Source organism: Protopterus annectens, chromosome 14.part0 (assembly GCF_019279795.1).
Source record: "Protopterus annectens isolate FY-2018-M chromosome 14.part0, PAN1.0, whole genome shotgun sequence".
Classification (NCBI taxonomy): domain Eukaryota; kingdom Metazoa; phylum Chordata; order Ceratodontiformes; family Protopteridae; genus Protopterus; species Protopterus annectens.
The window spans coordinates 195,501,715-195,523,933 of NC_056748.1; the positions used below are offsets into that span (position 1 = coordinate 195,501,715).

The 22,219-nt window shown below is 36.7% G+C and overlaps 1 protein-coding gene across 1 annotated transcript in view; it reads left to right on the forward strand.

The window, feature by feature from the left end:
* Window positions 1-209: 209 nt before the first annotated feature.
* LOC122788638 overlaps window positions 210-22,219 on the forward strand; it is a 1,051,127-nt gene continuing 1,029,117 nt past the window's right edge. The window contains exon 1 of the mRNA XM_044055538.1: window positions 210-1,271. Within this exon, the coding sequence (XP_043911473.1) occupies window positions 483-1,271 (789 nt within the window). The 5' untranslated portion in view covers window positions 210-482. The remainder of the gene's footprint in view (window positions 1,272-22,219) is intronic.

Genomic DNA, 22,219 nt, shown 5'->3' on the forward strand with positions numbered 1-22,219 from the left:
TCAACGCCAAAATGATCCAGAGGGAGGGGAGAGCATCTGTAATGCTGATCCCGATCGTGTGGGTCGCCAAAACGTTGATAAAAACAAGAAGGGTGCCAATACGTCAGCTGGTATGTGCAAACAGTTTATAGAACAGAACCAGTTGCGTTTATCTGTTGAGCTCAAATAGATTGCTTCGTTGCAGTACTACAGTTCGACGTTGTGCCGTTTGCAGTGAAGGCTGGAGTGTGCTGCAGGCTGCAGCTCATAGCCACCCGCACTCTGTAGGCAGATGCACGCCAGGTCTCGCTGCTCGTCTGCCTGGATTCATGTGAGCTCCTCCTCCCTCCATGTGTCTGTGCAGGCTCACTCGATCAGAACCTAAAACGTGAACGCCGTCAACACTGACAGTCACTTCACTAGTGCAGCAGTAGAAAGCGTGAGAGCCAAAAGTTCGCAGCACTTTGGCACATTTTAACAACATTGTCTCTAGTGATTCTACCATGCAAAGAGGCTTAGATTCAAGTTGCTTGCAATCGTGGCACACCGTAGTGTTAATTTGTTTTGTGCTTTCTAGATGCTGCAGTGTCAGCGCAGAAATAACTTGCAGATCCTGCAGGTCACCAGCTCAGGTGAGGCATCAGGGATCCTTAAGTTTACCTCATAGCCACCTGCAATCTGAAGCAATAGTGCAAAGGGAAATTATGGAGAACTCATCTGGACATTCTGCAGCAGAAATGAATTCCCTGGAAACAAAACAGTTCCCAGAAGGGTTGCAAGTTTCCAGAGGTGATATCAGGCTATCAGGCAATTCCTCAACAGTAAGTAATTTGAACATTTCAGCTACTGGAATGACAATGGAGAAGGAACATGTAGTTAATGTTAAGTATGGTCAAAAGTTGTCGAAATTGCATAGGAAAGTTGAAGGTACTGATGGCACCAGCTCTGGACACGAACCTAAGGGCCTGAACACGTCTTTGAGATTATTAAAAGAAGGAGTGCAAGAAGAGCATTTGGGCAGGTGGAAAAGGAGTAACAGCGCTTCAACGGGACCTTCCGAGGGACAGGTGAAACTAATCAAGCCACAGCCTGGTGCGGAGGACAGGACAAGCAGTTTAGACCAGAGGGCAGCTAATTTTTTGCCAGACGGACGCAGAGTGGCTGACCGCCCACGGACAAGTCCAGTCATTTTTCTTACTGAAGAACTGAAACTAACAACAAGCACTTTTTCTCTAACAGGGGACTCGGCACACAACCAAGCTGTCGTGCACTGGTCTGGACAAAACAGCAGTGTGAGTAAAAACAGAAAACATCTATTTCAACTGCTTTTACTGTGTTATTAATCCCTTGTCCGGTTCAGAGTTTTAACATTTTCAATATAAAAGCAGCATTGTATGCCATATAGTGTTGTTATTATTATAATTAGTATTATTATCATCAAATGCACGCGGTGTTTTATTTAACCTGATTTCATATTGCACAAGGATGAGCAATCATGCTGTAGCTATACCGGCTTATTGACACGTAAATTGCAAAGTCTTCTTTTTCGTTAACTTAAGTTTATAGACAGCAGCTGTGTGACACCACAACATAAGTAATTGCCAAAGCTGCACAGGGAACTGCTGTTAGCTTACTGCAGAGTGAGTGTGTGCGTGTGTCTGTGTGAGTGTGAGTGTGTGTGTGTGTGTGGGTGTGTGTGCAAATGAACCGTTGGGGATACGAATGGGTAAATTCCTGCACATTCTCCGTAATATCATTGGATTTTCAATAATAATAGTGACTTATTTCTGTTATAAAACATGTTTCTGTATTCTGCGAGTGGTCTTTAATTGTGAATCTCCACTGTATAAACTGGGGAGCTGAGCAACAGCTTGTGTGATTTCTGGAAATTCTTTAGATATACCTAACATTTGTAAAACGAAGCATCATCTTTATTGCTAGTTAAACTTTCTTCTTTTTTCGGATGTTTAGTTGTGGACATTGCAGAAGCACTACTGTATTGTCTCTGGGATACATTAGATTTTATTGTGATTTATATGTCTAGATTCTTCTTTCTAGAAAGGAAAGTTGTTTAAGAGATCATGTACATGAAACTGGAAAGAGTTTCTGAATTGTTCAATGATTTAGTATATTGTTTTACTAGACTAGTAGCATTTTAAACTTTGACATGAAATGTATGTTATTAAATGGAGTGCATTGACTGAATACACAATATGCACAAGCTAACCTGTTCATTGATCCAGTGTAAAATAAGATCACTTGGTCTGACTAGTTTGCTGGCAGTTTCTTGTTTTAATGTTAAACTAATTTCTGACACAGGTCACAGGTTATGTTGATAAGGCATTTTAATGTTGTCAGGTGAGATGTATTTCCCTATCGGACGGATTTTGTGGACAAAGATAAGCAGTTCTAGTTTCTTTTCCAACAGGTTAGTGATGTAAATATCTCAAGTTCTTATTTATATGAGTAGTTTGTTCTCTGAAAGCTAGAAACACCACATAAAACCACACCGAACAATGTACAGTAGCAGAAAGCCCTTATTGTTCACTTTTCTTTATTGAAATGCATTCCAGTCATGTAAAACATACCAAAGCTGCTGTCTGTAACACCCTACTGTTTTTGGAGCATTAAACAAATGAAGGGAGTAGGAAGTAACAAACAGTGGAGCACATTATATCTTACGGAGACGGAATACATTTATAATTTATTCTGAATTAATGTCTGATACTGTCATTGATATGTTTGTGATGGTATTGTAGTACTTTATATAAATCTAGTTCCTTTTTTCTGTTTTACACACAAAATATACATAATAGTTTAAAGTTTTCTGGGAATGTTAAAAATATTTTATTATTGTATGTTTTCTGAGACACTGTGATTGATGTTTGAGTTGATATTAGTGAGCTTTAAATACATTTATTTCCCTTTTTGCACACAAAATATACATATTATTTTAAAGTTTTCCAGGAATGATAGATTATTTTATTATTCTATGCTTTTCTGAGATGTTATATTTCTAGGAAGAGGAGCTCAATGTAACTCTAGTTGATAATTAAGAGTGCCTACATTTCTTGATGAGATGGTAGCATTAAAAACAGAAGGTCCCAGTGCAGGAGTGTGTGTGTGTGTGTGCATGTGTGTGTTTGTCAATGTGTAGGAGGTATGGGGGATATATGTTTTGATGAGCAGCATGGCATTGCTTCATAAAATGTAACTGTTTAGTTACATCACTTTCAGAATCTGAATTTCTTTTAAGAAAACGGGAGATGCACAGCTACAGTATGTTCTGCCCATAAACAATGTGAAGTTGTATCCATTACGTCAACTGCATCTTATTAGATTTTTAAAAGTTCACAGCTTTCTTCAAAATGTGTTGCACTTATTTATTTATTTTGTTTGTTTTAGAAGTATTTTGCTATTGATGTGTACAGTTATTAGCAAGCTGTGAACTTAATATCTACATGCTAATGATTTCTGAAAGTTGAATATTTATTTATTCTGATATCTTCGCTATAATGCTCTTTATGCCTACACTGTTCAAACACTGATTGCACTGACTGCAGAGTTATTTTGTCCAGTTCTGGTGGTCTGACAGTCTGCTTATATGAGCAGATTTAAGATAATGAGTATTTTGACATACAGTGGGATAGTGTATCTCATTACACAAACGGAGACTGAGACTTAATACTAAAACTAAGACACTTCTTTACACATAATCAGTGAGTAACCCACAGCACAGGGGACTCTTCAATGGAATCATCATTCAAGTATGTGATTAGCGAAGCCTGCAGTGAGTAAAGTAAGATACATACATTCTTTTTCTTGTCTTTATTTCTTACGTTGGTCATTAGGTGTTGAAATCCATACTTTATTATTATTTATTTATTTGTTTTTGCAGAGATGGGTACTAATATGCGTTAATCCTTGCTGCTTTTATTTTTAAAACATGTAGTCTTGAGAAAAATAGTATATATTGGACCTAAGCTCCGCTGGTGGCTTGGCTCTAATTAACACTCTCATGATCTGAAGATTCTTAGTTAAATAAAATAAATAGCCTTGTTAGTAGTGAAGCTAAAACTGATTTTCTTCTATGCAATAATTACTGTATTAGATGACTCTACAATGTATGGATTAATTTGTTATTGCCAAAACCGTGACTGCATGATTGTGTTGCAATGTGTGTGTTCCTCATAACTTCAGTTAATAACAACATCTGCATCATACTAGCATTAAATAGCTGTCATCTACATAAAGAGTGACTTGCAAATACTCAGAAATTAAGGTAGGTACTATTTTATTACGTTCTGGCACTTATCTGTTATTAACTATATTACGCTACATTACACTTCATCCTAAAGATTTCTAATAACATTATAGTTTTTATGATTTTTTTAACCAGTTGGTATAGCTTGCAAATTACACATTCTTAATATTGTGTATTTTTGGTTATAATATTAAATAAGTTTCATTTTCTGAAGAACAACATTATGACAAGCAAATGTTCCAGACACGCACATGTGTAAGTTCACACACACACACACACACACACACACACACACACACACACACACACACACACACACACACACACACCATTGGGGTGTCCAAAATATGCATATAAGTAAAAGTGGGAAAGAAGATACAATTTACCATCAAAAATGAATAAATATTCATCAAGGCTTGCGACCCAATGAAAATGCAAAATATTAAAGATAAATTGTAATTAATGACCATCAATTTCCAAAGTTTTTTTTTTCAGGTTTTCATTCATTACTTGCTGTATACATTCATATGAATGAATGTATTGAAAGTTTATTTATTTATTTATTGATTGATGTTTCTGTCTGTCATTCAAGGCTATCTTTTTATGTACAAATAATACAGTTACCCTCCATCCTTTCTAAGAGGACACCTGAATGAGTTCTAGGGAATTTAACATATATTATTCATGAACTTTGTATATTGTTAGATATTGGAAGAAAGGTTACTTGTGATAAAATGGGTAATATGAGAGGCACTGGTTCAGAGGTAGTACTAAGTAATAAAAATGGATCTTCATAGATTTTTCAGTAATGTTACAAGACTGCCAACATGGACTGTGATTAAATTGTTTAGCTAGTGTAATGTTAGATTTCTTCAATAAAATGTTTTTAATGACATCAGAGTGTTATTAAAAGCCACTAAAAGTAAAGGCCAGACTGATAATGTTAGAAGTGGAATGGGCAATTCATAACCGGACTGGTTTACGTAGACTCAGAAAAGTAAAAAAAAAAAGGTCTAAACACTCAGCATACTTAGAGAGATTGTTCTTTGTAGAGAAGTATAAGGAATAAAAAGAAAGTTGTAAACAGTTTACCTTTTCACTTATTACAGACACTACTTGTGCTATCTTTTGATTAGTTGACATGTTATTATCTTCCTAACCTTTAACTTAGCATTTTCCTTCTAGCTGTGTCCATGACACATTGGTAACCCAGGTTCACACAGCAGGCATAGGGTACATATAAGACAATTGTGGAGGTGGGAGTGAGTAGTTTGTGTTGGCTTGCCCAACTCAGGGGAGGGTTATTTGGTAATCCTAACCAAGGTATGATTCATTGCAAGTAATAGGCAAACCTAAGTCCTAGATGGAATTGAACCTGGACAGCACAGCAGTAAGCAGCACAAATATACAAGGTGTGGTACACCTACACAGCAGTGGACAGTGCAAACGCAACTCACAAGGGACACAACTATTAGATCCGGACAAAAATCCTTTGCATCCTTACACAATTGGCAATCAACTTCCTCTTCTGACAGACTTGAAAATAAAATGTGACTGTTAGTAAGGTCTTCCTTTCTGGAAAAATGGACACTTCCAGATCAAGTAGTATGGAATATAGCATCAGGAAGGAAAGAATGAATGGATACTTTAAGGCTAAGTATTCTATATGGACATTCTGATGAAAGGCAACATTTATTTTATTTATTTAGTTGACATTTATTTACCAGGAAAGTCTGCCTGGGGTCCAAGGAACCCATTTTCAGCAGATGCCCAGGGAGAAAAGCTCCAAAAATACATAATTAAGAAAAGAAGTCATAGACAAGGTATAATAATGAATATGTATTTCAACTAGTTGAATTTATCAAAGGGAGAGGAAAAAAGAAATGTCTGTTGCTTACTAAGGTTACAGTAAGGGAATATCATAACAAAATTCATTATTTAAAGTGAAAGAACAGTAAGATAATACAGTTTAGTGATATCATACGGGGAACCGAATTTGAAATACAAAAAGTGTGATAAGTGTGATCTGGAGTGTGTAACAAAAAGTATTTAGGATGTGAATGGAGAGCAGGAGGTTAGAGGGCACAAATAGGGGTGTGAGCCTTATGTGTCACTGAAAGAAAAAAAAAATGGCAGTAGAAGGGAGAAGGTGAGGGAAGAGAAAAGGGAGTTAAAATAAGTAGTTAAAGTATAGCATTAAGTGGGATTGGAGCAGGAACAGATCCATGCTTTGCTTAAGAATTCTTTCAAGGCACATTTAAATGAGAGAAAGATGGTGTTTGCTCTGATATTTGTGGGAAGATTTTTCCAGGCTTTGGCAATGGAATAGTAGTAGAGGCATTTTCCAGCATTTTTCTTGGGTTTGTGTAGTGATACAAGATTTTTGCGTTTGGATCTTAAAGATCTAGTGGGGAGGTAGGTACGGAGAACAGATGCTGGAGCAGGGCCGGCAGTGGGCTTATAGAAAATGTTGCCACTTAAGAGTTGCAAGAAGTTAAGATGTTGTGGTAGCTTGAGCCATTATGGTGACTGAAGTGAGGTTCAAAGGTGAGCAGAGTAAGTACCACTTGTGGTGAATGTTCCTGTTTTGTTATAACAGGTTTCAAGTTTGATAAGACAGAGAACTGGTGATTAGTAAGGATATTAGCACCATACAGGAGGGAAGATAATAAGTAGGTGTTTGCAAGAGTGATACTAGTGGAATGGTTAAGAAAGCGTGAATGTCTGTAGAGCATACCTAGTTTATGGTGTTTCTTTAATGTTATTTTGGATATAAGGGTCCAATTTAAGGTTTTCATTGATGATTACATCTAGCAGCTTGGTGTGTGGAAATGCGTCAATTAGAGTGTTGTTTGTGGAATACACTTTAAAATTTATTTCCTGTTTGTCCTTTAGGGAAAAAAAGTAAAAGTTTTGTTTTATTGGGGATGAGTAGTAGTTGTGAGTTGTTCAAACAGAGTTCAATGGATGAAAAAGCTTCCTGAGTAACTTGTTGCAGCTGCGCTGTTATTTGATGAGCAGATAATGGTCAAGTCATTGGCATATTGGATAAGAGTGGCTGAGCAGGAGGATAAGTGATGGTTGTTTGTAAATATATTAAAAAGCAGGGGCCCAAGCATGGGGCCGTGGGGTACCCCAGTGATATTTACGAAGGAAGAAAGGGAGCCTTGGCACTTTACTGACTGCTGTCTGTCTGACAGATAACTTTTAAACCATGCTAGGGAGGGAAATGCCAGACCAAGTAAGGAAAGTTGGTAGAAGAGCTTAGCGTGAGAAACCATATCAAATACTTCAGAGAGATCAGAAAGTGCAGGTACACGATGACCAGACTCTCTAGCATAGTTGATGGTGTTCATGAAGGATAACAGAGCAGTTGAAGTGCTGTGGTTTGGTCTGATACCATGCTGGGTTAGAGAGAATAGTATGTTGTGGTTTGGCCTGATACCATGCTGCGTTGGGGAGAATAGTATGTTGTGGTTTGGTCTGATACCATGCTGGGTTAGAGAGAATAGTATGTTGTGGTTTGGCCTGATACCATGCTGCGTTGGGGAGAATAGTATGTTGTGGTTTGGCCTGATACCATGCTGCATTGGGGAGAATAGTATGTTGTGGTTTGGCCTGATACCATGCTGCGTTGGGGAGAATAGTATGTTGTGGTTAGGCCTGATACCATGCTGCGTTGGGGAGAATAGTATGTTGTGGTTTGGCCTGATACCATGCTGCGTTGGGAAGAATAGTATGTTGTGGTTAGGCCTGATACCATGCTGCATTGGGGAGAATAGTATGTTGTGGTTTGGCCTGATACCATGCTGCGTTGGGGAGAATAGTATGTTGTGGTTTGGCCTGATACCATGCTGCGTTGGGGAGAATAGTATGTTGTGGTTTGGCCTGATACCATGCTGCGTTGGGGAGAATAGTATGTTGTGGTTTGGCCTGATACCATGCTGCATTGTGGAGAATAGTATGTTGTGGTTTGGCCTGATACCATGCTGGGTTGGGGAGAAAAGTATGTTGTGGTTTGGCCTGATACCATGCTGCGTTGGGGAGAATAGTATGTTGTGGTTCGGCCTGATACCATGCTGCGTTGGGGAGAATAGTATGTTGTGGTTTGGTATGATACCATGCTGCGTTGGGGAGAATAGTATGTTGTGCAGAAGATAATTAATGAGTTGTGTGCATACATTTTTCAAGTATTTTAGACAGATGTGATAAGATAGCAATGGGGTGATAATGAAGGACTACTTCCAAATGCCTGGGACATATGATTCTGTGATTAATCTGTTTATAACAATACTGAATGGGTAGTCTATAGACTCAGCAGCAAGCCTGAGGTATTGAGCAGGAAGACTGTCTGCTGAATTAGAATGCAGTTTGAGTTTTAGAAGATGTTTTTTATAAGGCTGGTAGAAACTGAGTGAAGCAAAAAGGTGTGAGTAGAACCAGTAGGGCAATGAGTAACATGAGTACTAATTGTATTCGGTAAAGAGGTATTGTTAGCAGAGGACTGGTTTACTGAAGGTGAAGGGTGTGTATTGTTTGACAGTAGGTCAGAAATACAGTGCACAAGGGGATTTATCTGGGTTCAGGCTAGGATTTTGTTTTGTGCCTGGTTTGAGATTTGATTGATTAATAACCAAATGTTTTATTTATTTTTTGCATTGTGAGCCATTAGATTTCAGGTAGGTGCAGAATTGCTTTTATCAGTAACAGTGAGCTGTTTCACTGCTGTTTGACTAAAGCCATTCAAACTGACATGATCCACTACTTCTACGAAAGAATGGTGGAATAAATTAACCTCCCTTCTAACATAACAGTGAACCTTCTATTTTTGGCATCAATACCACATATTTAAGAGCAAGCTTTAATTTTAATGAGTTTTCCTTTGATGCAAAAGACTTGTATAGCTGCAGAATAAACCCTTCAATCCAGGTAGAAAAGCAGACTTCAGTTTTTCTGAGTAGTAACTATGTTTGATTTTTTTCTGAGTAGTAACTATGTTGCGTACGATCTGAGACCAGCTAGAGCCCATGGGAGAATCTGCAGGGGTAGTTTCAGGAAAGTAGCTGGTATTGGCTCCACTCATCTATAGAAGCATATAGACCTCTAAAACCTTACAGTGAAATTTATTTGGAGAAATTGGCTTATAATGTAATGAGGACATGTGCATATTAACGTCTTTTAAAACAAGAAGGCAAACACTCAAAGTAAGAAAGCAGTTAGGTATAAGGGATTAAAATACAGACCTTGCTAAGGATTCACTTACAAGGTTAATGAGCACAACTACAGTTCGGCTGGTACATATACATAAATAAGTACATACGATATACACATGCACACAGACACAAACACACATAAATACATTATATATATATATATATATATATAGTGAGAGAGAGAGACAGGTAGATGTAAGGGTCTAATACAAGTAGTCTATCACTTTGTCTAATCACATTGGTTGAAAAAAGGGATCTACTCATATATGATCTAATGATATTCTTCAGTACAGTTTTGATCCACTGGTATTAGCTGCCTTAAAGATTTATAAGTAATGCTACAGTTTACCTTATGACAGTGTGCTGGATCCTGCAAGAGTTGGTGTTGAACCTCAAGTGCTTTGCCCTTTCTTCCACTGTAGTATGACAGTGGAGGTATTATATATGTGAGTTAGGGGGTGCAGGGAGATTTGTGTTCCTGAAAAAAAATCTGTGTTTTTTTAATTTTATGTATTTATTTATTATTTATTTTTTATTTATGCTATGCTGAATGAATTGTACTTAGACTAGTTGATCAAATTATATACACTCATAGATAGATATAGATTTAGAGAGAGAGGCATAAAATAATATGACGTATTAAAATTTTTTTCACCAAATGTTTATTATATCTATAAAAATTGAATAATTTTATCAGAATTTCTTCTCTGACAATATCTGATAAATTTGTTTTTCATAAAGCCTGTAAAATTAAGCCATGATTTCTTCCATCTTACTAGTTTCTGCCTTGTCTCACCGTAACTGACAGGATGAGATTTAGCTTGTTCTTTGACATAAATAAAACTGATATTTTGCTGTCAATGGACATTTTATGCATGAGTAAATGAATACATTCATTCTTACAATCTTGTTCATTTATGAACAGACCTTGCTGGTGGTCGAATCTCTAATTGAAAACCTAGCATTTGAAAAAAAAATAAAGCTTTTATGTACGATACTTAAGAAATATAGTTTCTTTCAAACTAGGCATTACTAATATAAACAAATTTTAGCTGAATATTTTGAGAAGGAACATGGAAAAACTGCAAAATAAAAAGAGAATCCCCAAAATATTAATTGTATCTGCTGCACTCTCTTCAGACAAGATAGATTGGGGGCCGGCATACTGTTAGATGTTCAAATGATTGTGTAAGATTTTGTATAAAATTGAAAACCACTTTGACTATTTGATAGTGTGATGCAATGCAACAGTTTTTTCAATCTGAAAGACTACACAATGTACAGACCATACAGCAGAACACATATTGATTTTTTTTCCCCTCGAGGTGTGACATAACGATGTTGGTTCATGAGCAGAAATCAGGCACTCCTGAAACAAAAAAAGGGCACATGTAAGTTAACAGAGCTGTGCATACTTTAATTGTAGGATGTAAGCACAGAACAAAGGGCAACCACATTGAGTGTGGATGCACATGGCAATGCTTCTAGTAGTGTAATATGCAGGGGGACTGAGTATTAACTGATACCCCTGTAAAACCTTTACCTATGGAGAGGGCGCAACATAGACTCAATAAAATACAGACTGCATAAAAGATTCATGCAGCATGTTGCCTAATGCCATTGTAGAAGTACTGCTACATGCTTTATGAAGGACTAAGCCCAGGATATTTGATGAAGACTGCGATAATGTTTTAAACAAGTATAGGAACAATGTTTCATAACGTGGAGGTCCATATTAATCTGAGACTGACTGTTGTAACACTTCAGTAGTTTGCAATGTGACCAGCTTTAGGGAAGGGCAAGAAGAGTGAATATCGCTACTGGCAAATTAAACTATTAGTCTATACCTTGACTCATAATATTTTGAATTTCTGGGAAAAGAATTATGTACAACCTACACTGAAGTCCTGTATAATGTTAGTGAATGCAGTCAATATTCATGAATGAAACGCTAATGTGAAAGTATATATTACCTGAGTAGATCTGGTCACTAAGTAAAGGTATATGAATCTGCTAGAGCAAACTGAAGTGTGTGATTTTAAGTAATAATGCAGCGGATCCTTCTTCAGAAGCATTTTCTTTCTTGGAGCACTGTAAACATTTCAGAAGGTTATGACTTGACCAACGCATCAGCACTGCAGATGCAAAGCAACAAAATAGAAAACCATTATGATTAGTGATAGTGTTGCTTAAATATCTAAAAGGTAAGTTTGAATAATGCGAATTGCTGCTACTTGGAATAAAAGACATCAAGAAAATCCATGGTTCCAATACAAGTAACATGCAAGAGTGGTCAAGATAAGTAGATGGCATGTTTCTTAAAGAAACAAGTAAGTAGAACACATGGAAATGTTACAAAATTGTTACAAGCACTCAAGTCAAATATGAGGTATTATATCTTTACCTGGAATGGATACATCACATGTTTTGTTTATGGAAGAATCCTGATGAATGTAGTGCCCTGAGGTAGAAATGACAAACGGGGTAAGTGATATGGGAGGTCAGCAAATACTAGGTGTGGCCAAAATAGGTACAGCTAAGAAAAAAAAAATCAGATTAGATGGATTTCTCATTCAATAGTATCTGCTACTGATATTTCATGAGTCATAAATAAACAGCCAGTTAGACCAGTGCTCTAAATGCCACTGTGATGTTTAAGCCCACTGATCAGAAAATTTCAATTGTTTCTTCATTTTTATGGAGTATGTCAATTCATTATTTTTTTCATAGGTATCTAGGAAGAAAACTAACAGCTAGAGTTGTGCACGGAATATCTTATTCACTTCCGCCTGTTTCTTCATCCTTGTCTTCCCTAGATACCAATTAGAGTGCCTCATCGTTGAGGTTATAATGCTTGCAGCATACGATGTAATGTCTTGTGATCAGAAGCAGCACTACCTTAGCATCTGTCTGCCTTGTAAAAGAAATTTACAGAAAATGAAATAGTCACTCAAAAAATGACAAGTCTGCTTTTAGAAATATGGCACATACTGTGATTTAACCATACTCTATCGGCATTCATGGTTGTCCGGCAAGGTTAATGGTGTCTTCTCGCCTGGACAGACTGATTGTTTGTGCCTTGGAGCTTTAAAAGGAAGGTCAGATAAATACATTATGTCTTAGTCACTGCTGCTGTTTCCCTTCTTGTTTATATTTCTAGAAAATCCTTTATTTCTTGCATATGTCACGTTTTAGTGCTTTATTTATCAGCTAGTTTAAGTCAAGAAGACATTTTTAAGGTTACGTTTTTGTGTTATTTTTTTCCCTTCCTGGGTGTATATTTTATATTGTTATAATTATATTCAGGAACATATTTCAACTTGCAGCCTGTCCTCCTTTATAGCTGCCTTAATCTGAAATTTTACATAATGCTTACTTCTTTTGAAGCTATCAGTAGTCCTGTTCTCTGTGAAGAAAAAGTGTAGCTTTTTCCAAATATTTGTTTTCTCTGACATTATTTGTATAGGCTTACCTTGGATTGCAAAAAAAAAAAAAAAAAAAGATCATGTTAAGAATGCTTTGAACAATTTTTGAAAAACACAAAGTTTTGCTAACTGCCTTAATATCGTAAGTATATATTTATTTAATTGCTTGCTACTCAGTTAAAGTCCCAAGGCAGACTTTTTTTCTTGGGTAAGCCTGTAGGATTTTTCTGGTTTAAGTTACTTGTTCAGAGTTACACATTTTACAAGAGTAGTTCAAGAAAGTCAAACCAAGGACTGCAGAATGAACCATGTATGTAGCCCTTAGCTTTATGTGCCTGAGCTAAAGTGACCCAGAATTCAACTCATGAATGCATATTATATTTGTCAGATGACAAATGCTTCACAGTACAGTTTTTCTGAAATGAAAAGGATATGATTGCATCGAAAAGTTTACTGTACATAGGAAAAATGAAATAATATATTCTTAGTGGATTTCTAGTATATACAATTAAAACAACTTTATGACGCTATATTTAGTGCAAGCTAGATGGGAAGTGCAAAGAAATTGCAAAAGTGGTCTCGAAGCTCAACATTTAGGCAGTTTACTGCCATCTGTAACAAGGAGTGCTTTATAATATGAAGAGAGAGGCATAGGTAATTACTAGGATTGCAGTCCAAGGGAACCATTGAGAAGCCTAGCCCAAATTCTCAGTTGCTTCTCAACACTATCTGCTCATAGTGGCTCATGGGCACATTAGTAGGCAAATGAGGGATGATAGAATCAAACCTTGTACACCAGCAATTGCAACTCATTGCTTTAACTCTGTGCACTAACTGCCACAATAACATCAAGTCTCTTGCCAAAGCCAGTCCTGCATGCTAGCATTCTCTTACACACTTAGTAGTTACACCTTGCCAGACTTGAATGCCTATGTTTATAGTGCAAAAAGCTGTGTATTGACTACTAATGCCACTAAAGAAACTATGCTTCTGTTTTTTTTGAATGTCAAAAAATCCAAGCACAAGAGGGTAATCTTTATAAAAATGTAAAATGACCTCCTAAGCTAACAGCCAATATTTAGTGTGTTTCCAGTATAAGTCTTTGAAGATGTACCTACCCAATGATCAGTATCCCCAAACTGTAATCTCTGAAAAAATAATTTGTCAAGCATGCTTCTCCAATGTGGAAGGCAAGCTCCCCATATTTGTAATTTATATATATATATATATATATATATATATATATATTTTTTTTATATTATAGGTTCACAGGTGTTTACAAGGCTAACGACCATAAGGGCTTTTTTAAGCCTAGCCATGCATCCCAAATGTCTGATAAGTTCTGATACCTAAGTGGGTTTGGGAGATGAAATATTTACAAGCAAGGGCCTGGGAGATGAACCATTTACAGATTACCTGTGTCCATTAGAGACATAGGTGCCAAACCAGGAATGAATTTCTTGTTCCCCATCCAACTGTCCAAGCTGTACTTGAATTGGGTTAGGGAGGAAGTCTGCTTCATGTGGATGAGGAGCCTGTTCCATAGATGGGACAGTCTCTAGGATACATACCTATCTCTCCAGCAGGTCCTATTTTTGTCACAGGCTAGGTTTAAGTCTTTAGAATGGGTAATTTTGGTGCAGTTTGTTTTGTGGATATGCAGGAGATCCATGAGAGTGGGGTCTGACAATGGCCTGCATGCCAGGCATAGGTCTCCCCTCAAAAGTCTGTAGGATACAGAATACAGGAATAGGGCTTTGAAGCAGTCTGCATAGGATATTTTTCTTATGTCCTGTATTCTTTTAATGACGAACCTCTGTGGACATTCCAGTTGTTGGATATGCCTGGTTAGATACATATCAAGGGGGGCATTGCACTCGATAGGTTTGATGAATGCAGAATACAGTGAGACAATGACTTCCTTGGACTTGGATGTCATACCTTTGTTTATAAGTTTCAAAACATAGAATGATTTCCTCACTACTTTAGACACATGATGGTCAAAGGCTAGATTACTATCTATGTGTGTCCCCAAGTCGCTGACTACTGGGTGAACTCTAAGTGGTGAATTGTCAATATGATAGTTACTGGGGGTGGATGACTTCACAAAGAATACTATTATGCATTTCTTGCCATTTAGTTTTAACCCATGGCTCTGATGCCATTTGTTTGTCTCTGTCAGCCCCTCATGGAGATCATTTGTGTCCGTGTGGGATTCAATGACAGCTCCTAATTTGCAATCATCCTCAAATTTAGTCAGCCAGAGACCACTGATATTTGCCTTGACCTCAGAGAAATAAATGCCAAAAAGGAGCAGTCCAAGGACTGGTCCTGAGGGACCCCACTTGTAACTGGCCTCTTTGTAGAGGTGGACTCCCAATTCTAACTTCCTGGATCCTGTCTGTGAGCCAGTTGGCTATTCACTGGGTGACATACAAGTTTGTACCTATCCTCTTGAGTTTGCCAAAAATGCCGAAGTGGGGTATTGTCTCAAACGTCTTGGTCAGGTCAAGGTAAGCAGTGTGAACAATTTTTCTCTCATCCATTGCTTTGGTTACCTTTCCAAACAAGTCCACCAGGTTGAATAGGCATGATCTGCCCTTGACAAAACCAAACTGAGTTGGGTCCACTGTCTGGAGGTTTACTATATTAAGTTTTTGGAAAATAGAAATTCATGTGGTCAAGACCAGATGATCAAGTTTCTGAAAACTCAGAATTAAAAGAATAAAGAACAAATCTACCTTTTTTTTTTTGGGGGGGGACTCCCTACCCCCCATGTTAGGGGCTGCTCCCTCCACCCTCTACAAAATTACATACACCAACTCCAAGATCACACTTTAGTGGGAAAAAAGGCAAAGTCCCTGTTTAAGCACTTCTGTGTAGATCATGGGTACAGTAGGGATTAGGGGATTTACCCTCCTTTTCCCCACTGTAGCGCAATCTTGGAGATGGTATATATAATTTGCAGTGGCTATGGAGACACAGCCTCCCCCCCATATGGGGGTGCAGGGTGGCTTGCCCTACTTCAGAAATGTAGATTTTTTTTGAGTTTTTGGAAACATGTCTCCATCATATGAATGTCAAAATTCTTAAAACTGAAATATATATATATATATATATATATATATATATATATATATATATATATATATGGGTCTACTTTTTTTGACCTAACTTTCATTTGCCTGACACTCATTTGCCTGAGACCAAATGACTGAAATTTCATTTGCCTGACACTTCATTTGCCTGACAAGTATTATTAGCAAGAAAATGGAATATGCCCCCTTCCCCACTGCAGTGCAACCCTGGAGTTAGAATATATAGTTAGGGGGGTGTGGGGGGCACAGCCCCCCACAATGAGGGGTGTGGGGTGCGAACCCCCCCCACTTACTTTTCTGTTACTAAGCAATATTACATCAAAAGTTAACAATATTATATGAAATGAAGTGGGGGGCTTCACCCCCCACACCCCCCTAACTATATATTCTAACTCCAGGGTCGCACTGCAGTGGGGAAGGGGGCATATTCCATTTTCTTGTTAATAATACTTGTCAGGCAAATGAAGTGTCAGGCAAATGAAGTGTCAGGCAAATTAAATTTCAGTCAAATGGGGTCAGTCAAATGGGGTCAGGCAAATGAGTGTCAGGCAAATGAAAGTTAGGTCAAAAGAAGTAGACCCATAAATATATATATATATATATATATATATATATATATATATATATATAATATATTTTAACTAAGGTATAAAAACTCTCCAGTCATGTGTGAAGAATACTAATACATCTGAATTAAACACTTCAAAATATAGAATAAAAAATAAAAAACATGAAGTACCGAATTTCAGGAGCAGGTGTAAAGCTTTCGTTCTTTGTTAGTGTGAAGAACTTATATATACGGGCGTTCTTCTACTTACTGTATGTTCATTTGTTTGAATCCAAGATTGCTGACTCCACTTCAATGAAACTCCACTTAAGTGAAACCATGGACTACTGAACAGCTTTCCCTGGGAAATGAGCCACTTGGCTGTCAAGGTGAACTTTGCCCTTTTCTCCAGTGTAGTGCAATCTCACAGTTGGTATATTTAGTTACGAGGGTGTGAGGGCAAATCCTCTCACCCAGGTGGGTTTAATTTCTTTTTATTGCTGTATTTTCCCTGGTGGCAAAGTGGTTCTTTTCCCAGGGAAAGCTGTTCAATAGTCCATGATTTCACTGAAGTGTAGTCAGCCATCTTGGATTCGAACAAGTGAACATTTGATAAGTAGAAGTAGACCCACACATACATGTGTTTGTGCATGTGTGTACACCAGCTTCATAGCCACTCCAGAGAAATAAACAAAAAAAAAAAGAGAGCCCTAGAGCATAGCTATATACCAAAATAAAGTAATACAGTAACAGCAAAAAAGTGGTTATTCAGGAGGCTAGTTCTACAGGAGAAAATAGCAGAAAAATATTCTTATGGAGGTGACATTGTTTCAAGAACATCATAAGAAAGAGACACTTTTCTTTGCTCACCAGACCTTTTCTCTTGAAAATAAAAGCTTGTTTCATTTGTAAGCAACTGAAATAATGTCATAGAGAAGTAACTGTATGTGCCATGCCCTCCTGCACAGTTGTGTCTGTAATTTGAACAGCCATATGTAGGCACGGTTGTAAAGTTAAGTAACTTCAGAATTTCATATATACCATTTTTTATTATATATGTGGTATACTTGAAAACTGAATATGTCTTAAAATGTAGTAAACTGAAGGTACTTAGCTAAACTGTGCACTGCAGATGTTAGCAGAAAATATCTCATTTTTTTAAGTGCATAATTTAAAATAGAATACTTTGTCTGTCATGTTTTAGGTGCATCCTTTAAAACAGAATAATTTCTCAGGCTAGCATAATTTTCTTTACTTTTGTGATCCAGGCAGCAAACAATATGCATTGTTCTAGATAATGTGGACTAACAAGATGCATTATGCACTCTTGGATGATTTGAAACAAGGTATTATGTCATGTTCAGAACAAAGTTTATGAGTGATTATATTTGTTCTTTATTGCCCAATCAGCCAAGCTAGTTCAGTGAATTGTAATCTTTGTTTGGCTCTGCAGGCAAAAGTAGCAGCAGCCCTTGGTCTCTATTGTTACAGTTGCAGATTTGTGCACATGCTATGAGATTTACTACTGTTTTCCAGCAATTAACTACTCATGAGCACATGGAGCAAAGATTGTCTAGTATTGGAAAACAAATTCCTGTCGGATGCTTTTCAGCCAACATTTGTTAATATCACACAATGAATATAGACCATCAGACAAAAAACATGCTGTGCCCCTGCACTGCGGAGATGATCAATGAAGTGGCATAATGTGCGCGTCACCCTCAAGCAAGTATCGTTCAGTAAACATGAGAGTGAGCGTGTGGTTGGAGACAAGCGACACCACTCAACTAGTGTGGCTGTGAGATTTTACACCATTAACTCAGAATAGATTTATTCCACAACTTTAAATACCTCTGAATAACTGTGTATAATGTGTACACCATAGCATTATAGGAAATGACAACTTTAAGAGGGATATAGCTTCATCAAACACTCTTAGCAGCTATTGCAGAATAGCTTAATTTTTTATTTCTTACACTATTTATTTTTCCTTCGTACTATCTTGGCAGTTACTGCATATGAATTAATTTTTGATTTTCTCTATTTTTTCTGTATCTATCTGTTTCTGTTTGTCAGTCTGCTTACCTACTAATGTATACGCGTCTATTATCCCTGGGTAGCTGTGAACATATCTGTCTTTTTTTTGCCTGTTTCTTAAAAGTCACACTATACAGAAAGAAATAGTATTTTTCATTTTCTGTTGCTTTATTGTTTGGACATCTGCTAATTTATGTTTTATAGCAGATGGATTGTGATATTATCACAATTTTCAGACTAAGCATTTCAGTAGGTGATGATTATTAAATTTAGCAGCAGTAGTAAAAGTAACAAAAAACAATTTAGCATATGTAAACGATGGTCTGTTTTCTGTTGTAAACGTGGAGCAAAATAATACTGTATGTTAAAGGTCTCATTTCTACTACCTTGCTGAATATAGTTTGCACACATATCAAACTTTCAGTCTGTTGTTCTGTACATATTTTTCCCATATATGTTTTTCTAACTAGTTAGCTGTCTGTCTCTCTGTCTTTACTTGAATTTCCACCATCAATCATTTAGCCAAGCTGTTATTTATTATGCTATTAACACAATAAAATAAAACACAACACCGCAATCATTCTGTGATAAAAAATTCTGAGTACTCCAAAACCATCATGCAAAATAGTTGTTTACTACAGATTAATAGCAATACGGTAAAGTGTAAAAAGAGCTCCAGCACCAAGAAAAAAATACCCATGGGATTTTAACATGGGGAAAGCCCACCTTTACACCTGCAGCATTTGCAAGCTTTAATATTATAATTAGGATACAACATTTGTGGAAAAGGGAGGCTGCTACTGTAGCAGACTGAAAATGTTACCTCTTTCTCTGCAGTTATACAGCCTGAAGTGATAATATTAAAGTTCAGATGGCGTGAGGATTATACATTACTTAAGATGGATTTGGGCAGGTCTGTCCTGCAAAATAACCTGGTATCCCAAATTCATAATACAGTTATGTGTTGTGAAAATGTCTTTAGAGGCCACCAGGTAACAGTATACTTGATAGTTTTTACAGCCAATAAGCTTCAAGTTTTCACTCGTGAGTTGAATACTTATGAGTCCTTCACTTTTAGAATACTTCACATATGTGTGTGAATGTGACAGATTAAAAAGAAATGCATATATTGCATATGCATATACATATATATATATATATATTATACATACGTATGTTTCAGTTTCTCTCTATTTGTTACCTTTGCTCAGTCATACATATATGAGTGTGTGTCTGTGTGTGTCAGTATATGTATTTCTGTGTTTGCACAATTAACATCCAGCTGGATTTGCGATTTGTCATTTTGAAGTTCTGTCAAAGTATAAGAAAGTTGGTACATGATATGTGTGTGTGGGGGGGGGGCTATATGTTCACATGTGTGTATCTGTGTGTAACATACATGCCTTTCTTTACTGAAGAGATGACTTCAATAGTATTGTAAAATAACATTGCTCATGTTTTCTTGTGGCACTGCATCTGCTGACATATGTTGATGATGTTGTGAAAATGCATGCTTTACTACTAAACCATCATCAGGAGCAGCACAATCTTTCTGGTGGCATTTAACCCTGTGTTTAGTCCTTTCTATTTTTGAGATTGATCCCAAATGTGTAATAATAATTTGTATGTTTCAGTATACATAATGTGGAGAAGAGAAATATTTTCATAAATTACTGTGCAAGCACTACTTTTACATGACAACTGAGATTTAAGGGGATTTGTAAGATGACATACATTATGATATTTTTGATTCAGGTTCATTCATGTATAATACAGTGAAAATGAAACATAAGATAGGGGGTCAAACCCAAATATAAGAAAACAGAGTTGTGAGTGTGACAACTGACAATATAAAGAGGAATTTTGTAAAGTTTAACCTAATTGTTGAATGATGTGATTTCAGTATTTTAAGATAGTGCTACATGGTAATAACTGCATTCTCTGTTCGATATTTTTAAATTGGTACATGGTCTAACGTCTGAATTTGTGCTAATATAACCAATCTCCTTTGCTTATCATATTGAGAAAAGTTTCATATATGCATGTCTTGTAGTGAAATTGGTCACATGTTTTTAATAGTGTTTTATGAAACATATTTGTCACATCATATGCTAAGAGCATGTCACTTTTTATAGGTCACAGGTAAATCACAGATTATTTCAACTACTGTATCAGGGTTCTCAGGACTGTATTTTGAGGCATTTGTTTTAAGATTTCAGATAATGTTACTGTTTGGGTAATTTAAGACCAATATATGCAAAAATAACTCTAATGCATCTTTATTATACTTTCTGGAAGGAGATACAAATATGTCATCATTAAATTTCAGGATGTGTATAATAAGGGTACATACTTTGCTAATTGATAGATCTTCTTCGTCTGTTTACTGGAATTTCTACAATTGTACAAACAGTGCCGTACAGTAAAATGGAATTGAGTCAGTAATAAGTTATACTTCAGTTTTCTGATCAGACATATGAGATGCACGTGTCTGTGGCAGTGGAGTGTGTCAGTACTGAATACTTAGACACAAAATATTAGTTTAAGAGTGTGCACACTTAAGCAACCAGCGTATTGTACATTTTTTATTTTTTATATTTTTTCCCCTAACAGATTTGTTTGTTTTTCATTTTCAGTTGAATTGTACAGGTTCTAGATTGCATCAAAGGTGGAAAAATGTTTAAAATGATTTATTGTGGTCTAATTTTTCTTATATATCACAAAATCCGGGCATTTTAACAGGGGTATGTAAACTTTTTATATCCACTGTGTGTGTGTGTGTGTGTGTGTGTGTGTGTGTGTGTGTGTATATATATATATATATATATATATATATATATATATATGTTAGGGGAAAAATATAAAAATTAAAAAATAAATGTAAAATAAGCTGGTTGCGTAAGGGCGCACACCCTTAAACTAATACTTTGTTGAAGCACATTTTGATTTAATTACAGCATTCAGTCTTCTTGGGTACACACCTGCTATCAATTAAAGAGACTCTGATTAACCCCAAATAAAGTTCAGCTGTCCTAGTAGCAATTTCCTGACATTTACTTGGTTGCCTGCTACAGCAAAAGCCAAGGTTCGCAGAGAGCTTACAAAGCATCAATGGGATCTTATTACTGAAAAGTATCAGTCAGGAGAAGGGTGCAAAAAATTTCCATAGCATCGGATATACCATGGAACACAGTGAAGACAGTCATCAAAAAGTGGAGAAAATATCTGACAACAGTGTTGTTGCAAAAAACTGGACGTCCCACCAACATTGATGAAAAAACAAAATAAAAAACTGGTCAGGGAGGCTGCCATAAGACCTACAGCAACACTAAAGGAGCTGCAGGAATTTCTTGCTAGTACTGTTTGTGTACTACATGTGACAACAATCTGGGCTATGAGGTAGGGTTGCAAGAAGGAAGCCTTTTCTTACACACAAAAACATCCAGACCTGGCTAAAATTTACAAAACAATACATTAAGTATCCCAAAAGCATGTGGGAAAATGTGTTATGGTCTGATCAGACCAAGGTTGAACTTTTTGGCCACAATTCCAAAAGGTAGGTTTGGTGCGAAAACAACACTTTGCATCACCAAAAGAACACCATCCCCAGAGTGAAGCATGGTGTTGGCAGTATCATGCTTTGGGGTTGATTTCTT